The 17,892-nt window shown below is 43.4% G+C and overlaps 1 protein-coding gene and 1 long non-coding RNA gene across 3 annotated transcripts; one reads left to right on the top strand and one right to left on the bottom strand.

The window, feature by feature from the left end:
* Positions 1-5,656: 5,656 nt before the first annotated feature.
* Positions 5,657-6,784, bottom strand: LOC117042900. Its single transcript, XR_004426104.1, has 2 exons — positions 6,306-6,784; positions 5,657-5,878 (listed from the first exon to the last, which is right to left on the bottom strand). It is a non-coding gene; the product is annotated as an uncharacterized LOC117042900 (long non-coding RNA).
* Positions 6,785-7,012: 228 nt separating this feature from the next.
* On the top strand, positions 7,013-17,210 carry SIRT7 (sirtuin 7). 2 transcript variants are annotated; one of them, XM_033139100.1, is made up of 10 exons: positions 7,013-7,237; positions 7,409-7,546; positions 8,710-8,814; positions 10,929-10,999; positions 11,149-11,221; positions 12,223-12,321; positions 12,408-12,644; positions 15,133-15,213; positions 16,219-16,325; positions 16,728-17,210. In XM_033139100.1, the coding sequence occupies exons 1-10, from the start codon at positions 7,142-7,144 to the stop codon at positions 16,927-16,929; spliced, it is 1,209 nt and encodes a 402-aa protein (XP_032994991.1). In that variant the 5' UTR covers positions 7,013-7,141; the 3' UTR covers positions 16,930-17,210. The 2 variants fall into 2 exon arrangements, with proteins under 2 accessions (XP_032994991.1, XP_032994992.1); XM_033139101.1 differs by lacking the exons at positions 7,013-7,237; positions 7,409-7,546 and adding an exon at positions 7,563-7,595.
* Positions 17,211-17,892: the final 682 nt, after the last annotated feature.

Raw genomic sequence — 17,892 nt, 5'->3', positions numbered from 1 at the left:
CATGCCACTTTGCATCACAGAGTTTGCTTTCCTGTGGATACTGGGTCTCCAATGGTCAGTCCCAACATGTCAAAAAAAGGTTGGATAGAGGAGGCCACTGCCCATGCTGCAGCAACATGAATCAGTTAGTGGAGCTGGCAATGTAACTCCAGTATTTCCTAGGGTTGGGCCACAGGCTGCATACATCTAGGTTCATTCCTTGGGAATAATTCTTTTGCTGTCAATGCTACCATCAACTTATCTCCTGGCTGTTGTTTTCTGTTCTTGGGCATGTTGAGAAGTACTTGGGAAGCGCCAATGGAAACTCCATAGAGACTAATGGGTGCGTGATTGTCAGTGTGACCCAGGAAAATCCAGCTTTACTATTTATTCTCTGGATACTCATAAAGTGTTGTTGGAAGCCTGGTCACGAGGTTCTCCAAAGGAGAACCTTCTGGCAGCCTGCTCTTTTCTGAGAGGAGCAGAATAGTTGCCCTGCCTTCTGTGCTGCTACCCAGAAGTGTTTGGTTCACAGGGAACATTATCAAGAGGAGCATGTTGGGACTTTGGCAGTATATATTTGTCAGGCTATCTCTCCAGGTGTGCACTTAAAACTTGGGGCTTTGCCTAGAAAACAGTGTTCTTCAGAGCAAGCACAGCTAGTGAGTCCTAGTCGAGAACATGTTCAGAAATCTTGACTGAAGCAGCGTAAGAATAGCATTATAATTGGCAGACACTAGAACCCTCCAGCTGTTACGATATTTCCAGCAGGATCAAGAAACTTGCATAGCTCAGACTGGGCAGTACAGAATCCGGTGGCTTTTCTGTACTGACAATTCTACTAGATTTGGCCTTCACGGCTAAAGAGAAAAACTTAATGGCCAATTTTGAAGCAAAGAGGTCAAATTTGTATAAGCTGAAGGGCCAAATTCCTACTCAGCAGATACCCAGGGACAGCACTCAACGATTTCCATTGAAAATGTTTTTTCCATCTCAATTTGGTGAAAATTAATTCCCGGAGTCATCTTCCTAATAACCCACTCAGTGTGAGAATTTCGCTGCCTAGAATATATCCTAGGTGCAAAAAGAAAGAAAGCTTTAAATGAGGATTAGTCCTCTTCTTGAGCTCTCTAATGCTGCAAGCTTGCCGTTTGCAATGTAAAGACAAGGCTGCTCTCTACCACCAGTGGTTCTTGTAAATATCGCAACCATTCTTTCGACATGGCAACCTGGGGTGCTTTTCTGCTGCTCTTTGAATGTGTGGACTGCAAATAGGCAGTTGGCAGTACAGGAACAAGGAAGAGCAAACGGGAAAAGTGGGGGTTAAATAACAAAAGAGCTCTGGTGTGGATGTACACTTAGCTTTGCTGGAGATTCCACCAAAAATCATACTGGCTACTCCATACTGCAAATTTAGAAAGAATAGGTAAGAGGCTGCTATTGGCAAGGCAGCACCTTTCCCCTACCTTTCCCCTACTAAGGCTGTTAGGTATCCGACCTGAAAATGATAATGTATGGAGTACATTAGGGCTGCTGTGGGTCAGATGTGGGCTTGTAAGGTCTGGTAAGGCCCCAGGGATTTATGTCTCTCGCTCCTGGTTTAAAAGGTTTAGAAACCATTGGAGGATTGATTATGTAGGATTGCTGGGTCCAGAGCTGTCCTAACTTTTATTGTTTTTTAAATCCTTCTACCTCTCTGTACATCTTTCCCTCCCATCTTCAAGCTGTGCATATTTTCTTCCCCTTATTGCCTTGCATTTTCTAGTCCTTGCCAAAGAAATCCAAATTCCGTGAAAACCAAACAGTTGTAATCTGAGCAAGCAATATTTATGCAAACTTGTCAAACTGAGAAACCACAATAGTATGTAACTTGGGTTTCCTGGTCACCAAACTGACAAGCGAGAGGTGGGGGCTGAAGTGAAACCTTAGGTCTCGTCACGGCTTGCTTTTGAGAGTCACGTGAAGGGCAGCTCCATGGGCTGCCATGCTCCCTTGATGAGCAACAACTCTTGAATGCCAGCTGTCTGACCTATGCCTGCCTCTCCATTGGCATTGGTGTGCTTCTCTGTACTGTATACTGCTCCATGCAAAGCAGGGCGACGACACCTTTGGTGGTAACTTTGATATTTAAACACAGCTTGTATGAGAAAGTGATTGAGTGGGGCTGTCTTTCTGGGGTAGAAGTTCCTTTTCAACAAACCTTGTTGACTCTTATCATGGACATATTGTCCAGAACAGTTCTTAACAGCTTGCTGGAGTTGGCCTGGCTTCCATTGCTGCTTCCTCTTAATGGGTTGTCTACTGTTTCCATCTAGATCTTGGATAGCAAGAAGGGCTTCTACTGAAAGTCTCTCCTCTAGAGTTGCAACTCGCGCCCTTTCCGAGGCCCAAAGAGGCGAGACGCTGTCCACAGCTGGGTTTGTTGGAAGAAGTTGCAGGTGCGTCACCTTGAATACAACGGGTGTGTTATCAGGCGTGTTCTGGCTTTGGAAAGTGGGAAGGATTGAAATGAAAGTGGTGAATCTTCCAACACCCAAGGGGCCCTCCAAACATCCCATCTCCCTTCACCCAGTTTCAGTCCGTTTCCTACTGTTTATGAGTTCTTCCTTTCCCAGGTGCCCCTCTCAAGCCCTTCTCCTTGATTTCTCTTTCTGGTATATAGAATTCGGAGTGTGATGGTTCTTGTTTTCAAGGTGCTTGTTTGTTTGGTTTTTCTGCTGTGAAGGGTGTTGTGTGTTTATTTCTCCTTTTTTATTATGGGGCATTTTGTTTGATGCAACAGGTGGGGAGCTTTGCTTTCTACTTAGCTGCAGAGCAAATACGTGAAGTATAATTCCGCCCACATGTGGCTGGCTTGTGGCGGGGAGGGGGAGGGGGGCTTGTTTTATGTCGTGGTGAATTGTGTAAAAGTGATCTTTTTGATTATGGAACAATTATTTTGCTTTGGAAAAAGCAAGCAAGACTGCAGGCTAGGACTAGGGTATTTGACACTTAGGCATGGGTGGAGATTGCTCAGCGTTTGCGCATGGGGAATGTGCCCTCAGGTTGGATAGCTGTGAGTGTGTGAGTGCATAGATACATGAACACACACATCACATGCATTCATGCATAAAAGTCATGCATTCCTTGTGTCAGATGTTCCTTTTTTCCATCTCTTGTGCCTTTGGCACACTCCAGAGATGTTGCAAGTTCGCCTTGGCAGGGGGTTGGACTAGATGACTTTCGAGGTTCGTTCCAAGTCTATGATTCTACGCTTTCTTCATATGTTACCTTTAAACAGGATTGGCATCCTGTGTATTGATGAAGCTGTACTCAGAATTGTAGCTGAGCTCCAGTGGCATCTTGCCTTCCCTTCCACTGGAAAACACAAGCACTTATTGACAGCCCCCCCTTTTTTTCCTCTCTCACACCTTCCTGATGTCTCATGCTATATTTTGTCAGTAAGAAAAAATGCTAATGCACAGGAAGGTCATTTCCTGTTTGATAACATTGCTGCTTTCTTTGATACCTGCAGTAGCAGGTAGCTGTGGCTGCTAAAACAGAGGTTCTTCCCCATGTTGAGAGACCAGGACAGTATCTCATGGCAGTCTTGCTGTGAATGTCAGGCAGGTTCTTCCAAGAGATGAGGATTTATGTTTTCCTCTCCCGCTATCTGATGTATACAAGCTCTGGACACTTGTGGCTGTCACCTGTATGAACACTGAGCAGTTGAATTGAATAGTCTCCTCTTTCCCAATGAAGGTATGTTACTGTCTGGCTAAGGTATGTTGCTGTCTTGCTAAGGCAAGGGGGGGGTTGTTATCTTCAGAGGGTTCCAAAACAAATCCTACCTGTCATTGCTCTTGCCCTCACCTGCAGTTTGTTCTAAGTTTATTACACCCTTTGCCAAAATGGAATATTATGGTGAAAAACAATACAAATAAGAATATTCAGAGCACTTAATGAGACTGGCTAAGGACTTTTCCTCCCCACCCTCCAGATGTTGAGGATAGTTCTTACAACATATTGATATAAGAAATACACTGCTGCTTTAAAATGTTTCTTAAAAGGGGGGAAGAGGAGTATTTTGATAAAAAAGGAATCTCAATCTCCAAAGCTAATAAAACTGGAGATTAATTCTATGTGCCAGGGGTGTAATAGCATATTGTCAAGTCCTGGGGCTCTTCTATACAATGGGAGTGCCCAATGAATTAATCAGTATTTATTGCTAAATTATTGTCCTTTTTCAATCTGTAGATATCTGATAACTGTTGGGGATTTGTTGCCACAGCCCCAGTGGAGGTGTTGTTAATTTATTTATGTATATAGTGTATGTTTGTTGATATGAAGCATTCTTTATTTTGTATATGACCAATAAACATCTTTAAAGAGGCTGGTTCCTATGATATTACTGACTAAATTTAGACTGGCAGATTTGTTTCCTGTTGCTGACTGAATTGACTGAAGCTTGGTTGATTTCATGCAGTGAATGTACCTTTCCCCCCCTGCTGTAGAAAATCAGATTTGCTTCCTCTTAGGGACTTTTAGCACAATACTTGTGCAATTATTACCCATTTGTTGCAAGCAATCCTAGTAACTTCCCTCAAGTTTGCACTTCTGATGCCTTCTTCCCGCACTGGATGGGTATTTTCTACCTTTGTAAGTCTTTCTTCAATTAGCATATATGTTGGTGTTCTGCCTGCTGTGTGGAATTGTGTTGTCATCCCTCATGACATCAAATAATTTTTTAATACTTTTTCCCCTTTTTAAAAAAAGAACTGCATCCCCAGTTGTGCAGAGCACTTTGAACATTTCACTACTTAGAAAAAGTTTTAAAAGCATGAAGTCTGTTGCTTTCCTCCTCCACTACTCTATTTTTTTTTTAAATTCTTCATAAAAAAGAAACAATTCTTTGCTGATTTTCTTCTGTTCAGTTGTAAAAACCCAGTTGTAACTAAAAAAAAAAAGACATTGCAGCAAGGCCATTTCCTTACTAAAGCAGACATAAGGTACTGCACTACTGGAGCTAGAGTTTGACTAGTATTAAGGATGATACTTTATTTAATTGCTTAAGAGAGTGGCTAGCTTTTGTATGGACATGCTCAGGTCCTTCAGTCCTATGTACATCTGGAGGTCATTCTAATTCTGTGTGATTGACCTACATGTAAATGAGCCAAGGATGGGATCATAAATGCTGTTGACCTCAACTTTTTGATTCAGAAACAGGTCAAAGCACAAGACAAATTCCCGTTTCTGTTCTCTTGTATTGGGTAAAATCAGAGCATCATAAACTTCCTACATCCCAGACCACTTAAAAATTATTGGTGGTTTTTACTCTACAGTGGATGTTGAGATGATGATGATTAATTCATCTACCACCCTTTGTGAAAGACCAAAGGGTTGTTTACAACATAAAACATAAACAGTATGTGTCAATGTTAAAGTACTGTAAAAGAGACGTAATGAATTTGTTTTTGTAAATTACCATGAGAAACAAATCATAATTAACAATGTAATGCATAAAACCTGTGCTATCACACCAGAATTCCATGTATTTTGGTTTAGGCCAGTGCTGCTGGGAGGTACACTTTCTGTCTGAAGGCAACAGTCCTTACCAGCCCCTCACTTCCCCATCAACAATTTTCCAGACGTATCCTCCCCCACTCGATTTTGAAAAATAAACCAAACAGACTAAGACTTATTTTAATGTGTTTATTATGATAAGTAATCCATGTGCCTGTGATAGGCTACTGACTTTGTGTGGCTTTTGCTTGCTCATGTCACGACGTTGTTTATAGTCCTGTTATGACATCTGGAATTACAGGGCAGAACTAGCTGCAAAAGCTTCTACAGTATATGGATGGCTCTATCTCTCTTTGTGTCTCTTCTTTTAACTTGTGATAGTCTTCTGTGTTTAACTCTCAGTGAGAAAGATGGGAAATAAGCATAAGGGACAAAAGAAACTGTTTTATAGTCAGATCATTAGACCATCTATCTCAATACAGTATTGTATACACTGATGGGCAGCAGCTCTCCAGCATTTCAGAAAGAAACATTAACAGCCCTACCTGAAAATGCAGGGATCAAACCTGGGACTTTCTGCAGGTAGAACAGGGCGGGGGGGGGGGCGTGGCGTGGCGGCGCTTGCTTTATATAGGAACGACCATGCTGGTAACTGAAAAGTTGCTGACTTACAGAGGTTAGGGAACGGGGCTTTCATTTCTGGTGTAATTAAAAAAGAAAATCTTGTGTCCAGCTATCTCTGTGGCAGCAAGGATGTGCACGGCTTATGGGGTATAATAAGGAACATTTGACAGCTGTCAAATAAGAGATGGTCAGTTGCTCACTTTCTCTGCCTTCCTTAGATCATTTTCTGATGCTGCCAACTGTATAGATATGACGAGATCTGTGCTATTGCCTCGATTTCTGATTTCCCATTGGAAAAAAGTAATCACAGAAAACTGGTGCTTCACAGCAGTTATGAATGCCGGCTGTTGACTCCTTTAGCTGTAATTTCTTGCTCGACGTCAGGACTGTTAGACAAAATGCTCAGATTGTATCAGCCAACTGATTGTATCAGTTCATGGGCTTAAGACCTCGCTCCCCTCTTTCGGGAAACCGGCAGGAGGGGAGGTGAATATCAAATCTGAGAACGACCTGGCGAGAACTAGCGCAGCTCCGGCGCGCCTAAGGTTGGAAAGTGTTCGGCTGCCACCACTCTTTCCACCTCAATGCCAGTGCGGAGCAGCTTCGCGGGACAACAAGATCCTAGCGGAAAGATCCCGGGAAGAGGCGGGCGTCAAGCTAGCCCGAATGCGGACCGGCGCTTTCGATCGGGAGCCTCCAGCACTTTTTTCAGCCGGTGGAGTGAGAGCCGCCATGGGCTGCGAGTCTTTCTTCATGGAAAAAGATGGCTGTAGAGCGGCGGCGTTCTAGCCTTTGGCATCTCTATAGCGGAACCCCTGTAAACATTGGACCGGAAGTTCCGGCGAGGAGCCTCTTTGGCCCTTCTAGCCTCCTTTGCGAAGAGTTCTGGCAGCGAGCCTCGCCACCTTCTGTCTCTCTCTGAATGGCAGCAAAGTAAGGGCACTCTAGCTTCCTCGGTCGCTGCTCTGGGAGGCCGGAAGCGGAAATAGCGGAAACCACCGACAGGGCCGGCTGGTACCCGGAAGCTACCGGGACGATGGCGGCTGGTTGGAGTTTGAGCCGCTCGGAACGGAAAGCGGCGGCTCGTGCCGAGTTTCTTCGGCAGGAAGAGCAGCGGGAGCGACGGAGACAGGTACCGGGACCTGCGGTTGGGGCGAGGGGCTTGTGGGTCTTTGTAGCGCTTGTGGGCGCCGGTGTTTCTGCCTTGCGCCTACGCCGCCTCCTTCCCCATCAACCGCCCCCTTCCTCTGTCTCTTTCTTTCTCTCCCTCTTCGTCTCTTTCTCCCCCGCCGTTCGGCGCCAGGTGTCGCGGATCCTGCGCAAACCGGCGGCCGAGCGGAGCCCCGACGAGGCTGTGCTGCTCTCTGGCTGTCAGGAGATCGTCCGGGACCTGGAGCGACTTGGCAAGAAGCGCGAGAGGCTGCGGCGTCGGCTGGAGGAGGTGTGTGCGCCTTGCTAGCTATGCCCCCTCCATGCGTAAACGAGCGCGAGTGAGTACGGAGGAAGGAGGGTTTCTCGACGGGGCAGCCACGTCAGTCGCTCGCAGGCGGCAGAAGCAACACCGAGTCACAAGTGGGGCACCCTAAGTGGGCGCTAGTCTACAAACGAGCCTGTTAGCCTTTACGGTGCTACGGCGACGCTTCACTTCTGTTGGGATTAGAGTGAACGAGTGAGCTAGTGAGAAGGACGGAGGGGATGAGCATCTGGTATTACCCCTGTATACATTTATCTTGCTTGTTCAGCCACTACCTGCAGGTGACAAAAAACACAGTGGAAAGTATGTGGCCTGCTGAAGAAATACGTTGTCCAAAGTAAATTCTTTCCAACACTGCTTAGTGTATATTCATGGCTTGCCTAGGCCTCTGATTATTCTATTTTTACTGCCTAACAAAACTTAGTCAAATTAATTTTTAAATTTAAGATATTTAGGCTGTTTTTCTGGGCAAATGTCCATCCACGTCAGCTTGTGGTCAAAACCTATGTACACTTAGAACTATCCTTTAACAACAACCCCCACCCCACCCCTTTTTTAAAGCAGAGCTAGGAAGAACATAGTTCAGTCAGACCTAGCTGATATATGCCATATTCGGAAGACCAGTTAAAAAGTGAAAAGTGTTTCTGAAAACCCTGCAGTGTAATTTGACTGAGGGCTTTATTTTCCTATAGGCAGGGGAGCTAGTTGCTCTTAGAGTAGCATTTAGGTTGACTTTCAGTTGTTACAAAATCAAATTTCTGCTACAATCCGAAGTTGATTTGGTCCATGTGCTTGAAAGTAAGTTTTGTTACATCAGAACGCCTCCTAAAGAAAAATGTTTAGGGTTAATGCTCTTGTTAGCCATCTCCTTGTTCTTGATGAGCTGGTCCTCCCTCACTTATTCCCACATGTCATTAATGTATCCTGTTTCTGACATGTAAGACGTTTCTACTGAAGCTCTTTCTTCTATTTCATGTCCTCCTTTACAAAGCTTGTAGAGTTGAGGACAAAAGAAAGAGAACAAAGGGAAGAGACATGGCTGAGTTTATGTCATGTGATTAGAATTATACAGGGCTTATCTGAAGTGGTCCTTTGGAAATAATTTCAGTCCCTCATTCATCCACTCTTAGGTTTGTGATGAACCTGAAGAGTTGAAAAGAAAAGTCAGTAAGCTCTCTGCAGCTGTGCAGGGAGCAAAACATCTCATCATTTACACAGGAGCTGGCATCAGTACGGTAAGACTGTGTGGTTGGCTGTTCTAAAATCACCTGGTACAAGATCCTATAGTGGTTTGTATTTATTAGTGTGTGGCTACACATTATGTTCACCATGCAAGAGCAGTCCAGCTCTGACTGTAGGCTCCCTCAGCAACAGATAGATATAGAAGAAACTGTATTCAAACTACTTTTGTTCCCTCCTAGGGACACTTACCTGTTAATGAGAGAGGTAAGCAAAAATAAAACCAGCTTTTTCATCCATGCATGTTTGATTGTGATTCCTGTCCAGTGTTTTCTGTCTGTTGGTTGGGGAGTTTGCAGAACAAGAAGAGCTAGACTGCTCTCTTGTGGTGAGTATAACATGTAGTGTGACTCTTGATGTGAGTTGGGCCACTTTCACAAGTGAAACAGAACAACTGTTTTGAACTTATGAAAATAGTTTGTTGTAGTATTGTTAACAGCTTTCCCAATCTGAAGTATGGGAAATGTGGATACTGAGATGATGGAACAACTGTTTTGAATGTATCCAGGAAAATGGGAAGCTGTCTTATATGCAATCATAGAATTGGTGTGTCTAGCTGAGTATTGCCTATTCTTTTTGTAAGCTGCTTTGGGTTTTTTCTACTATCAAATGATATATAGATTTCATGAAATAAATAAATAAATATACTGACTGACAGCTACTTTTCAGCACTTCAGATGAGACTTTTGTAGCCCGATTGAAGCTGTGACCTTTTGCATGCAAGGCACACGTGGTGATGACAACATTGTGGAGTTGCATGAAATACTGATTTCAGCATTTCAGAAGCATTTTTAACTGATTGGGTGGGAATTCTGGCATCTCAGAATTCATTTGATTTTGCATTGGATAGTTAGTTGCCTGACACCCTTTGAGATAGATTAAGGTTTTGCCATAGAAGAGGTTTTGTTAGAACTACAGTACTCAGGATAATAAGTGGGTGACATACTAAATAAGTTAAAGGAACGCCAGTTTTAACTGTCACTTTGTTTCCTGGTGTCTCAGAGAAACAACTAGCATTTTGCATGCCCACCTAAGAGTCAGTCTACATAGCCAGTCTACATGTTATGTTGCTTCATGTTAAGGAGCATGTCTCTTTCAATCTAGAATACAGAAGACTCCTTTCAGAAAGCTGTCCATAACAGGAAAGCTGCAGAATCATCATGTTCTTGCCTCAGGCTGTCCCATGTTATTGGGAAGAAAATAGCATTTTATCAGACTTGCCTTTGGCAAAGCAGCTGTTGGACAGTGGGAGATGCTGTTTGGCTGGCTGGGTTTTTCCATTCTGTGATGTTGTGCAACTACCATATTTTTCTGTGTATAAGACGAGGATTATTTATTTTAAAATTAAGTTAAAATTCGGGGGTCGGCTTATACACGGATAGTGCAGTGTGGTGATGGGCGATAGATTGCTGCGGATTGCAGGAGATTGTCATCTTTGATTGGGCGGTTGATTGATGGCTGTGACAAGGTCTGTTATGGATTTGCTGCCGCTGCGGCAATTTAGCAGGCGATTGGTGGGTGCTGTTGGCGACCGTGCATATGATTGGTGTCATTGGCGATGCGTGAGAATGTCTAACAATGCAGTTATTGTTCTTATAAGCTCAACAAGTCTGGGCAACCCTCCCCCCCAAAAAAGCTCAACAACTCTTGGCAATCTCCTCCCATTTTCTTAATTTGGAGTCCCCCAAAATAGGGGGCATCCTATACACGGGGGCGTATAGTGTATATACATGGAAAAATACAGTAATCTGCCTTAGCAATTTGGGAGGCAGAAGAGTAGGGCAGATTAATCACATGTTTGCCATGTGAGCAGCATATGAACCTTAAGTGCCCTAGCTAGGAAGAAGTTTGGAATAAGATTTTTCCTGATGGAGGAAAATGTTGAGGCCATTTCTGAGGCAGATTTCAGTATGGTGTTAGTTGACTGATGGGGTAGGTGCTTGTATCTTGAAGGGCTTTCAATTTTGGATGATGGTAGCAGTGGAGAGATGTCTGAGCAGGAGACTGTGGGGGTTGGCAAGGCTTTTAGGATGTGACAGACAAAGTTGCTGATGAGTGTGGCTGTGTGTTGTTGAAGGTCCCTTTTCTCTTATGTCTCCCGGTAACACAGGCAGCCTCAATTCCTGACTACAGAGGCCCTAATGGGGTATGGACAATGCTGCAAAAAGGGAGGAGTATCAGGTAACCAAAACTTGACCATTCAGATGCTTGCCTGGTGCTTGGGAAATTTCTTAGAAGATCATTTCGGCCTCCTCAGAGAAGGCTCCACTGCTGGAACATGTGAGATTGACTACCGTTATTTAATACAGTTTTTTCTCTCCACTTGCCAGGGCTGTGGATCTGAGTGAGGCAGAGCCCACACTCACCCACATGAGCATCGCCTGTTTGCACAACCACAAACTGGTAAGGCTGCATATTAGTCAATCCTATACTCCCGGGGGCAAAAGGAGATGGCACGTGTGGGGAACATAGTTGAGGCATTAAATGTGAAATGGATATTTTGTCTGGAGAATCTGGAATGATGGAGAGCCTCTCAGTGCAGAGGATAAGGCCATGCACACCCTCCCTGTACAAATACTGTATTGTTAGACAAAGTGAATCAGATATGGGGCTTAGAGTAACAGGGAAATAGACAGTCTTTGTATGTGTGTTGGAGGCTGGCACTTATGACTCTGAAAATGAACCTCCCTGTTAGGTATTTGGTTCCTGCTCAGGATGGAATTATAGGTTGAAGTGATAGCACATAAATAGATATTACTTGCTGTAAAAGGCAGCCAGAATCCACGAAGAATTAACAGCTTTGTGGCATATTGTATGGAAGGTTTATAGGCTGCTTCACACACACTGTACTTTCTAGGTTACTTTAAAAGACTGCGGTATGACAGTGTATATTGACGGCACCATAGAAATAATGTTGCATGTGGGTTACAAATGCATAGTGTTAATTTTGGTGCACTCCTTCAAGAGCTGTCTGCTCTTGAAAGCAATTTCTTAAATTAGGAAATGATGGATTCAGTACCAGTCTGCGAAACCACCCAACTTGTTGATGATATTCTCTCATTTTGAATGCAAGGGTATGCTGTCTTTTATCATTAGCTCTGCTACTTTCACTAACTGGCACCTCAAATAGAGGTGAAACCATAGTGCTCGCTCCTGGTGAGCAGATATTGTCCACCCATGCTTTATCAGGCAACCACATTTAACCACTGTCTCTCCACTCCTGCCAATCAGCTATATCTCCTCCAGCTGTTTTGGCAGAGCAGTGAGAAAGGGAGGGGAAGGTTGGCTATTTAACATGCAAACTGTGCAGGTCATATCTTAACTGCTGATAAAGGGAAACAAGAAGCGACTTGCTTTTAACTCTACTTTCTCCATTCTTAACACTCTTTATTTTCCCTGTTTAGGTAAAGCATGTGGTGTCACAAAACTGTGATGGTCTCCACTTGCGCAGTGGGCTCCCTCGGGAAGCCCTGTCTGAGCTGCATGGAAACATGTATATAGAGGTGAGCATATGCAGAGAGGGGGGCTTTGTGTACCACAGTAACATAGGGAATGATAACTGAAATTCTTTGCTTCCATTCAAAATTAGGTTTGCACATCCTGCACACCCAATCGTGAATACGTGCGAGTGTTTGACGTGACGGAGCGCACAGCCTTGCACAGGCACCATACCGGCAGAGTGTGCCACAAATGTGGGGCACAACTAAGAGATACAATTGTACACTTTGGGGAGAAGGGCATCTTGCAGCAGCCCTTGAACTGGGAGGCAGCAATAGAGGCTGCAAGCAAAGCAGATGTGATCCTGTGCTTGGGATCTAGCTTGAAGGTAAGGCAGGAGAAAATGTCATTTGATGTATAATTACACTATACTCTGTAATGGTTTTATTTCAAAAATTCTAGAATTATATTGGAATCGGCAGACTGACACCGCAATTTAGTGTCTTTAAGGTTTATCGTGAAAGTGTTTGCAAAAATAGTAGTTGCTGCAACGTAGGCACAAATATGTATGTATTTCCCCCTTTGGAGCTTCTTAGAAATGTAACAATAGAATCCTTTGAGAATATTTTCCTGTGTCACTGGTTATAGCCAAATATATGTCAGGGTAAGGTTATGGAAACAGATTTCAAATATCTGGTCAAAGATAGGAAGCCCTTTAAAAAATTAAGTCTGAAAAGGCAAGCGTTTCATAAAGCAACTTGGTTTGTATGAATGTCTTGGCTTGCATTTCCCCCCCTTTCAATTAGAGATTAAAACGGGAGTGGGAAACCTTTGGCCCTACAGACGTTGGTGAACTGCAATTCCCATCAGCTCTAACAAGCATGGCTGATGGCTAGGGATGATGAGAGTTGTAGTTCAGCAACATCCGGCGAGCCAAAGGTACCCAAACCTGGATTAAAGTAAGGATGTATACAGTTAAGTGGTTCAAAGCTAAATAACCCAGAATATGTTTGTTTGTTTTAGTTTTCCAATAAGGCAGTTTGTATTATTTCAACATGTTAGTGTTTGCCTCTCTATGTAAATGAGAAATGTAAGAATGAACTAAAGGACACCTGAATTGGCCTTATACCACATTTGAGTAGTTCACTATTTTTTAAATATAATCATATAAATCCATTTACAGGTAGGTAGCCGTGTTGGTCTGCCATAGTCAAAACAAAATAAAAAAATAAAAAAATCCTTCCAGTAGCACCTTAGAGACCAACTAAGTTTGTTCTTGGTATGAGCTTTCGTGTGCATACACACTTCTTCAGTATCTGAAGAAGTGTGCATGCACACAAAAGCTCATACCAAGAACAAACTTAGTTGGCATATAAATCCAGAATGTGTATTCTGGATCTCTTGCAGTGAAAGTACAGTAGACCCATAACTTGTGGTGGTGGTGGGATTGTGTTCCAAGCGTAGCACATAAAGCCAAAATTGCATACAGTCAAAACACGTTGGGATTGCCAAAGGGGACACCTCCCTTCTTATTATTTAATTGCCAAGGGTGTTGAGCTGAATGCGCACAAGTTAAATGTGCATAAATTGCAGGTCTGCTGTATAGCTTTATTGCTGTTAGATCCCGAGACTTGCTAGAGAGCGCAATAAATGCTGTGCCAGATCAAGGAAAGGCCCATCTAGTCCAGCATGCTTTGCAACAATTCCGGCAACTAGCTGTTACTAGATGTTCCATCAAGAATTGGCCAGTGTTCTACCAGAGGATCATGTCCTGCTTACACTTCTGCTTCTCCCCATCCATCTCCATACTTTAGGGTGTTTTGAGAAAGTATATTTAGTTTAGAAAGTGTTTTATGTTTCTTGCCAAGTGGGACTGTAGTCCTAAGTACATTTCCCTGGGAGGAAGCCTCATTGGAACTTGACGCCGAGGCCTGTTTTACTGTACGTCTTCCATCTAGTTGAGGTAATAGCTAGCTGAGGTGACTGCTAGTTATGTGTATTTTAATAGCTGCAATACCTGCAAAAGTGTTTGGTTTGAGTCTTTTGGGCGTGCTAGCCATTGGACTAGAAATATGATCACTTAAATTTTGCAAAAGCCTGTGTGTTGCTCATCATTACTCCAGACAGTACACTTGAGATGTTTACTGGGCCTGGTCATTTGCATTTGATAGAAATTCTGCTACAGATGTTGAATCCTGGAAAAGCCTTGGCAGCCATGTAATCCTGGAAGTTGGTACCAGAAGACTGTTCCTGCTTCCCAATTCCCTTCTGAGTAGTTTGCAATAGGCATTGGTTAAAGATGAACACAAATGACTAAAGATGATGATGATAATAATAATAATAATAATAATAATAATAATAATAATAATAATAATAATAATTTATATCCCGCCCTTCCCCGCCAAACCGGGCTCAGGGTGGCTAACACCAATAAAATCACAACAAAAACATAAAACAATTCATTAAAATACAGATTAAAATACAATTTAAAATTAAATCTAAACTGCAGCCTCATTTTTAAGTAGCCCACCAATCACACCAAAAGAATGAAACATCAGGGTTAAACTGAAACCAACCCAAAGGCTAGGTGGAACAGCTCCGTCTTGCAGGCCCTGCGGAAAGATGCCAAATCCCGCAGGGCCCTGGTCTCTTGTGCCAGACTGTTCCACCAAGTCGGGGCCAGTACTGAGAAGGCCCTGGCCCTAGTTGAAGCCAACCTAGCATCCTTGTGGCTCGGGACCTCCAACAAATTATTATTTGAGGACCTTAAGGTCCTACCCAGGACATACTGTGTTGCCAAGTATCTCAAAGTTTGGGACTCCTTCCCTCTTCTAGCACTGATGAATATTTTGGTTGTGCTGTCCTTCTCACAACAGGTTTTGAAGAAGTATCCACATTTGTGGTGCATGAGCAAACCACCCAGACACCGCCCTAAACTCTACATTGTAAATCTCCAGGTTAGTTTGATCCTTGTCATTTATGGGCAGAGCAATTTGCTCAGGTGATACATGCAAGTGTATATTATTACTTTAGTTGCTTCCATGTGTTTATAGGGTAGGACCAAAGTTCAGGGTTTATTCTGTCATGCAGCTGGACACATTTTGTGCATTATGAAAAAAATGCACAATGTGAAATACGTTTTTGTGCAGTTAGGTTTATGGGATTGAATAAGGAGCTAAGTAGTTTCTAAAAGAGAAATAGATAAGAAAAGAAATGTTTAGGTTTAAAGGATATACAAAAAACAAGCAATTGATGTGTCTGAGTAGAACGTATGGTAATGAATGGAACATCCCTTTGGACCAAAACAATCTTCATTGATTGGTCCATGGCTGATAACAACTTCCATGTTGTCACCGGCAACCCCAGCAGCAGCACCAGCTGGCAAGGGGGCTGCAAGGCGGAACTCTTTAGCTCTGCCCGCTGATAGGTTGGAATGAAGGGGCAATAGCTTGGCGACCTTCCTGAGTGGCAGTTGTGGTGCCCCATGAGCCTCGAGCATGACAGAGAGTGGGACTGGGAATTGATCAGGAGCAAGTATCTTTGTAAAGCCCATGCAGAGGGCTCCGTAGCTACCAGGCACTGCCCAAATCTGCTCCTCAGTCTGCCCACGCGAACATTGGGAGATTTTCTGGGTCAGGGAGGGCTCATTGTTGTTTTTAATCTTGAAATTTTGTGCCCAGGGCAAAGACCCCTGTGGCCCCACCCATGCTATGCCACTGCCTAGAAGCCATCTGGTGGATTCTTATCATTGGTTGAAAGTAATTCTGTAACAAGCCACATTGTCAGATTTCAAAGACATTTTTATGTTGTTCACATGTTTATGTTGAAGTTTTGTTCCTTTGCCATGGGATAAACATGTTACCAACGTTTTTACAACGTGACGCGTGAAGATCATTGTGAATGTCATGGTAGCAGCGCTAAGTCAGTTCACTGCATTCACAGTATTACTGTTCTGTCTACAGTGGACACCAAAGGATGATCTGGCAGCCTTGAAACTTCATGGGAAGTGTGATGATGTGATGAAGCTATTGATGGATGAGCTGGGGCTTCCTGTCCCTTGCTATGACAGGTCAGCAAAGATAGTGCTCGGCTTGAGCACTGTGCCCTTATACACTAATGCTTCACTCATGTAGATAGTAGCAGATTTTTGAATGAGCAGATTCTAAATGTAGGTTCTTCTACATTTAATCTAAATGTTGGTTCTTGTCTGCTTATACAATATCATATACAGAGGTTTATAATTAAATATAGCTTCTTGTTTCTTCATAATGTGATGTAATTTAAACTTGGCTTGTATCAGGATAGAAATATGCACTCAACATACTTGCACTTGTGAGGACTTGCAGTCCAGCCCTGTTTTACTGGAGAATATTACGCATGGTTCTAAGCACACCCTTTCACTTGATACTTGGGCCTTATCGTAATTCTCTGGGTGCTGCAAACTTAATATTACATATTATTGTGCTTGCAGAACAAAGGACCCCATTTTCTCTTTGGCTGTTCCTCTGCAACCTGAAGAAGAAGGCAGTCATAGCAGGAGAGCTGTGGCTCCACCAGCAGGTCTTCATGAAGTGCAGCTGGGAGAGCAACAGCAGACACCCGTGGGACCCCTTTCTGGCGGTTGGTTTGGCAGGGGCTGTGCAAAAGGCACCAAGAAGAGAAAAGTGTCTTGATAATGGAATTATAAGGGTGGTTTTTTTTTAACCTTGAGGACCAACTGAAGTTGATAAAATCAGGACAAGACATTACATCTGCACTGGATTTGACCAGAATTGCTGGGCTAACTGGAAGAACACAGCTGCTATTTTCATAAATGTTTTGTATAACTACTCAGTTTGTAAACAGAGGCTGAAGTCTATCTTGGTTTCTGCTGTGGCTGAGGAGAGGTTGGTGTTTAATACTCAGGACTGTCAATTATTAAATATTATTAATAAAATAAAACAATAAAAGGCAATAGCTGTGGATTTTGTAGCATGCAGCTTATATTCCTACACTTGTTTTGGTGTCAGCAAGGCTGATACCCACCACATTTGGGTGTGCATGTTTTATCTAAACATGGGTGTGTTACAGCAAGGGTTACGTTCTCAGAAGATGTGCAGTACAACAGTGCCAGATTGTTGCAAGTGGTCTTGAGGGTAGGGTTCCCACCTGTGCTGTATAATACAGGATTGCCCTGTATTTCAATGTAAAATGCTACGTCCTGCATTCAATACAGGACACAGCTTGTCCTGTATTTCCTCTGCTCTCTCTGCCAAGTGTGCAAAAGGCCATGTATTTAAGCCCTGGGTAGCAAAGCAGAGACAGATTTACAAATTTGTGTGTGTGTATGTGTGTTTGATAAATTTCAGAGGGACCATACTGTTAGGCTGCAATGGATTGCAATGGATTGTTTTGAAACCGTTCAAGCAACAGATGCGGGGTAGAAATTGCGCCTGCCCCGCCGTCCTGTATTTTGCCAGAACAAAGGTGGCAACCCTAGTGTGTATCTCAGAAGTATAAGGGTGGGTGCCAGGGGAAAAGGAATCACAAGGGCTTTGGATTCCCCCCAGCAAGGTTGTGCTACGAAAAGTGGTGTACAGTATTTGAGGGACCCGGGGTTAGGGGAATAGGCACCACTTTGCTTATTATGATGCAAA

This window comes from Lacerta agilis, chromosome 2 (genome assembly GCF_009819535.1).
Source record: "Lacerta agilis isolate rLacAgi1 chromosome 2, rLacAgi1.pri, whole genome shotgun sequence".
Classification (NCBI taxonomy): domain Eukaryota; kingdom Metazoa; phylum Chordata; class Lepidosauria; order Squamata; family Lacertidae; genus Lacerta; species Lacerta agilis.
This window is presented reverse-complemented; position numbering and strand designations above follow the sequence as displayed.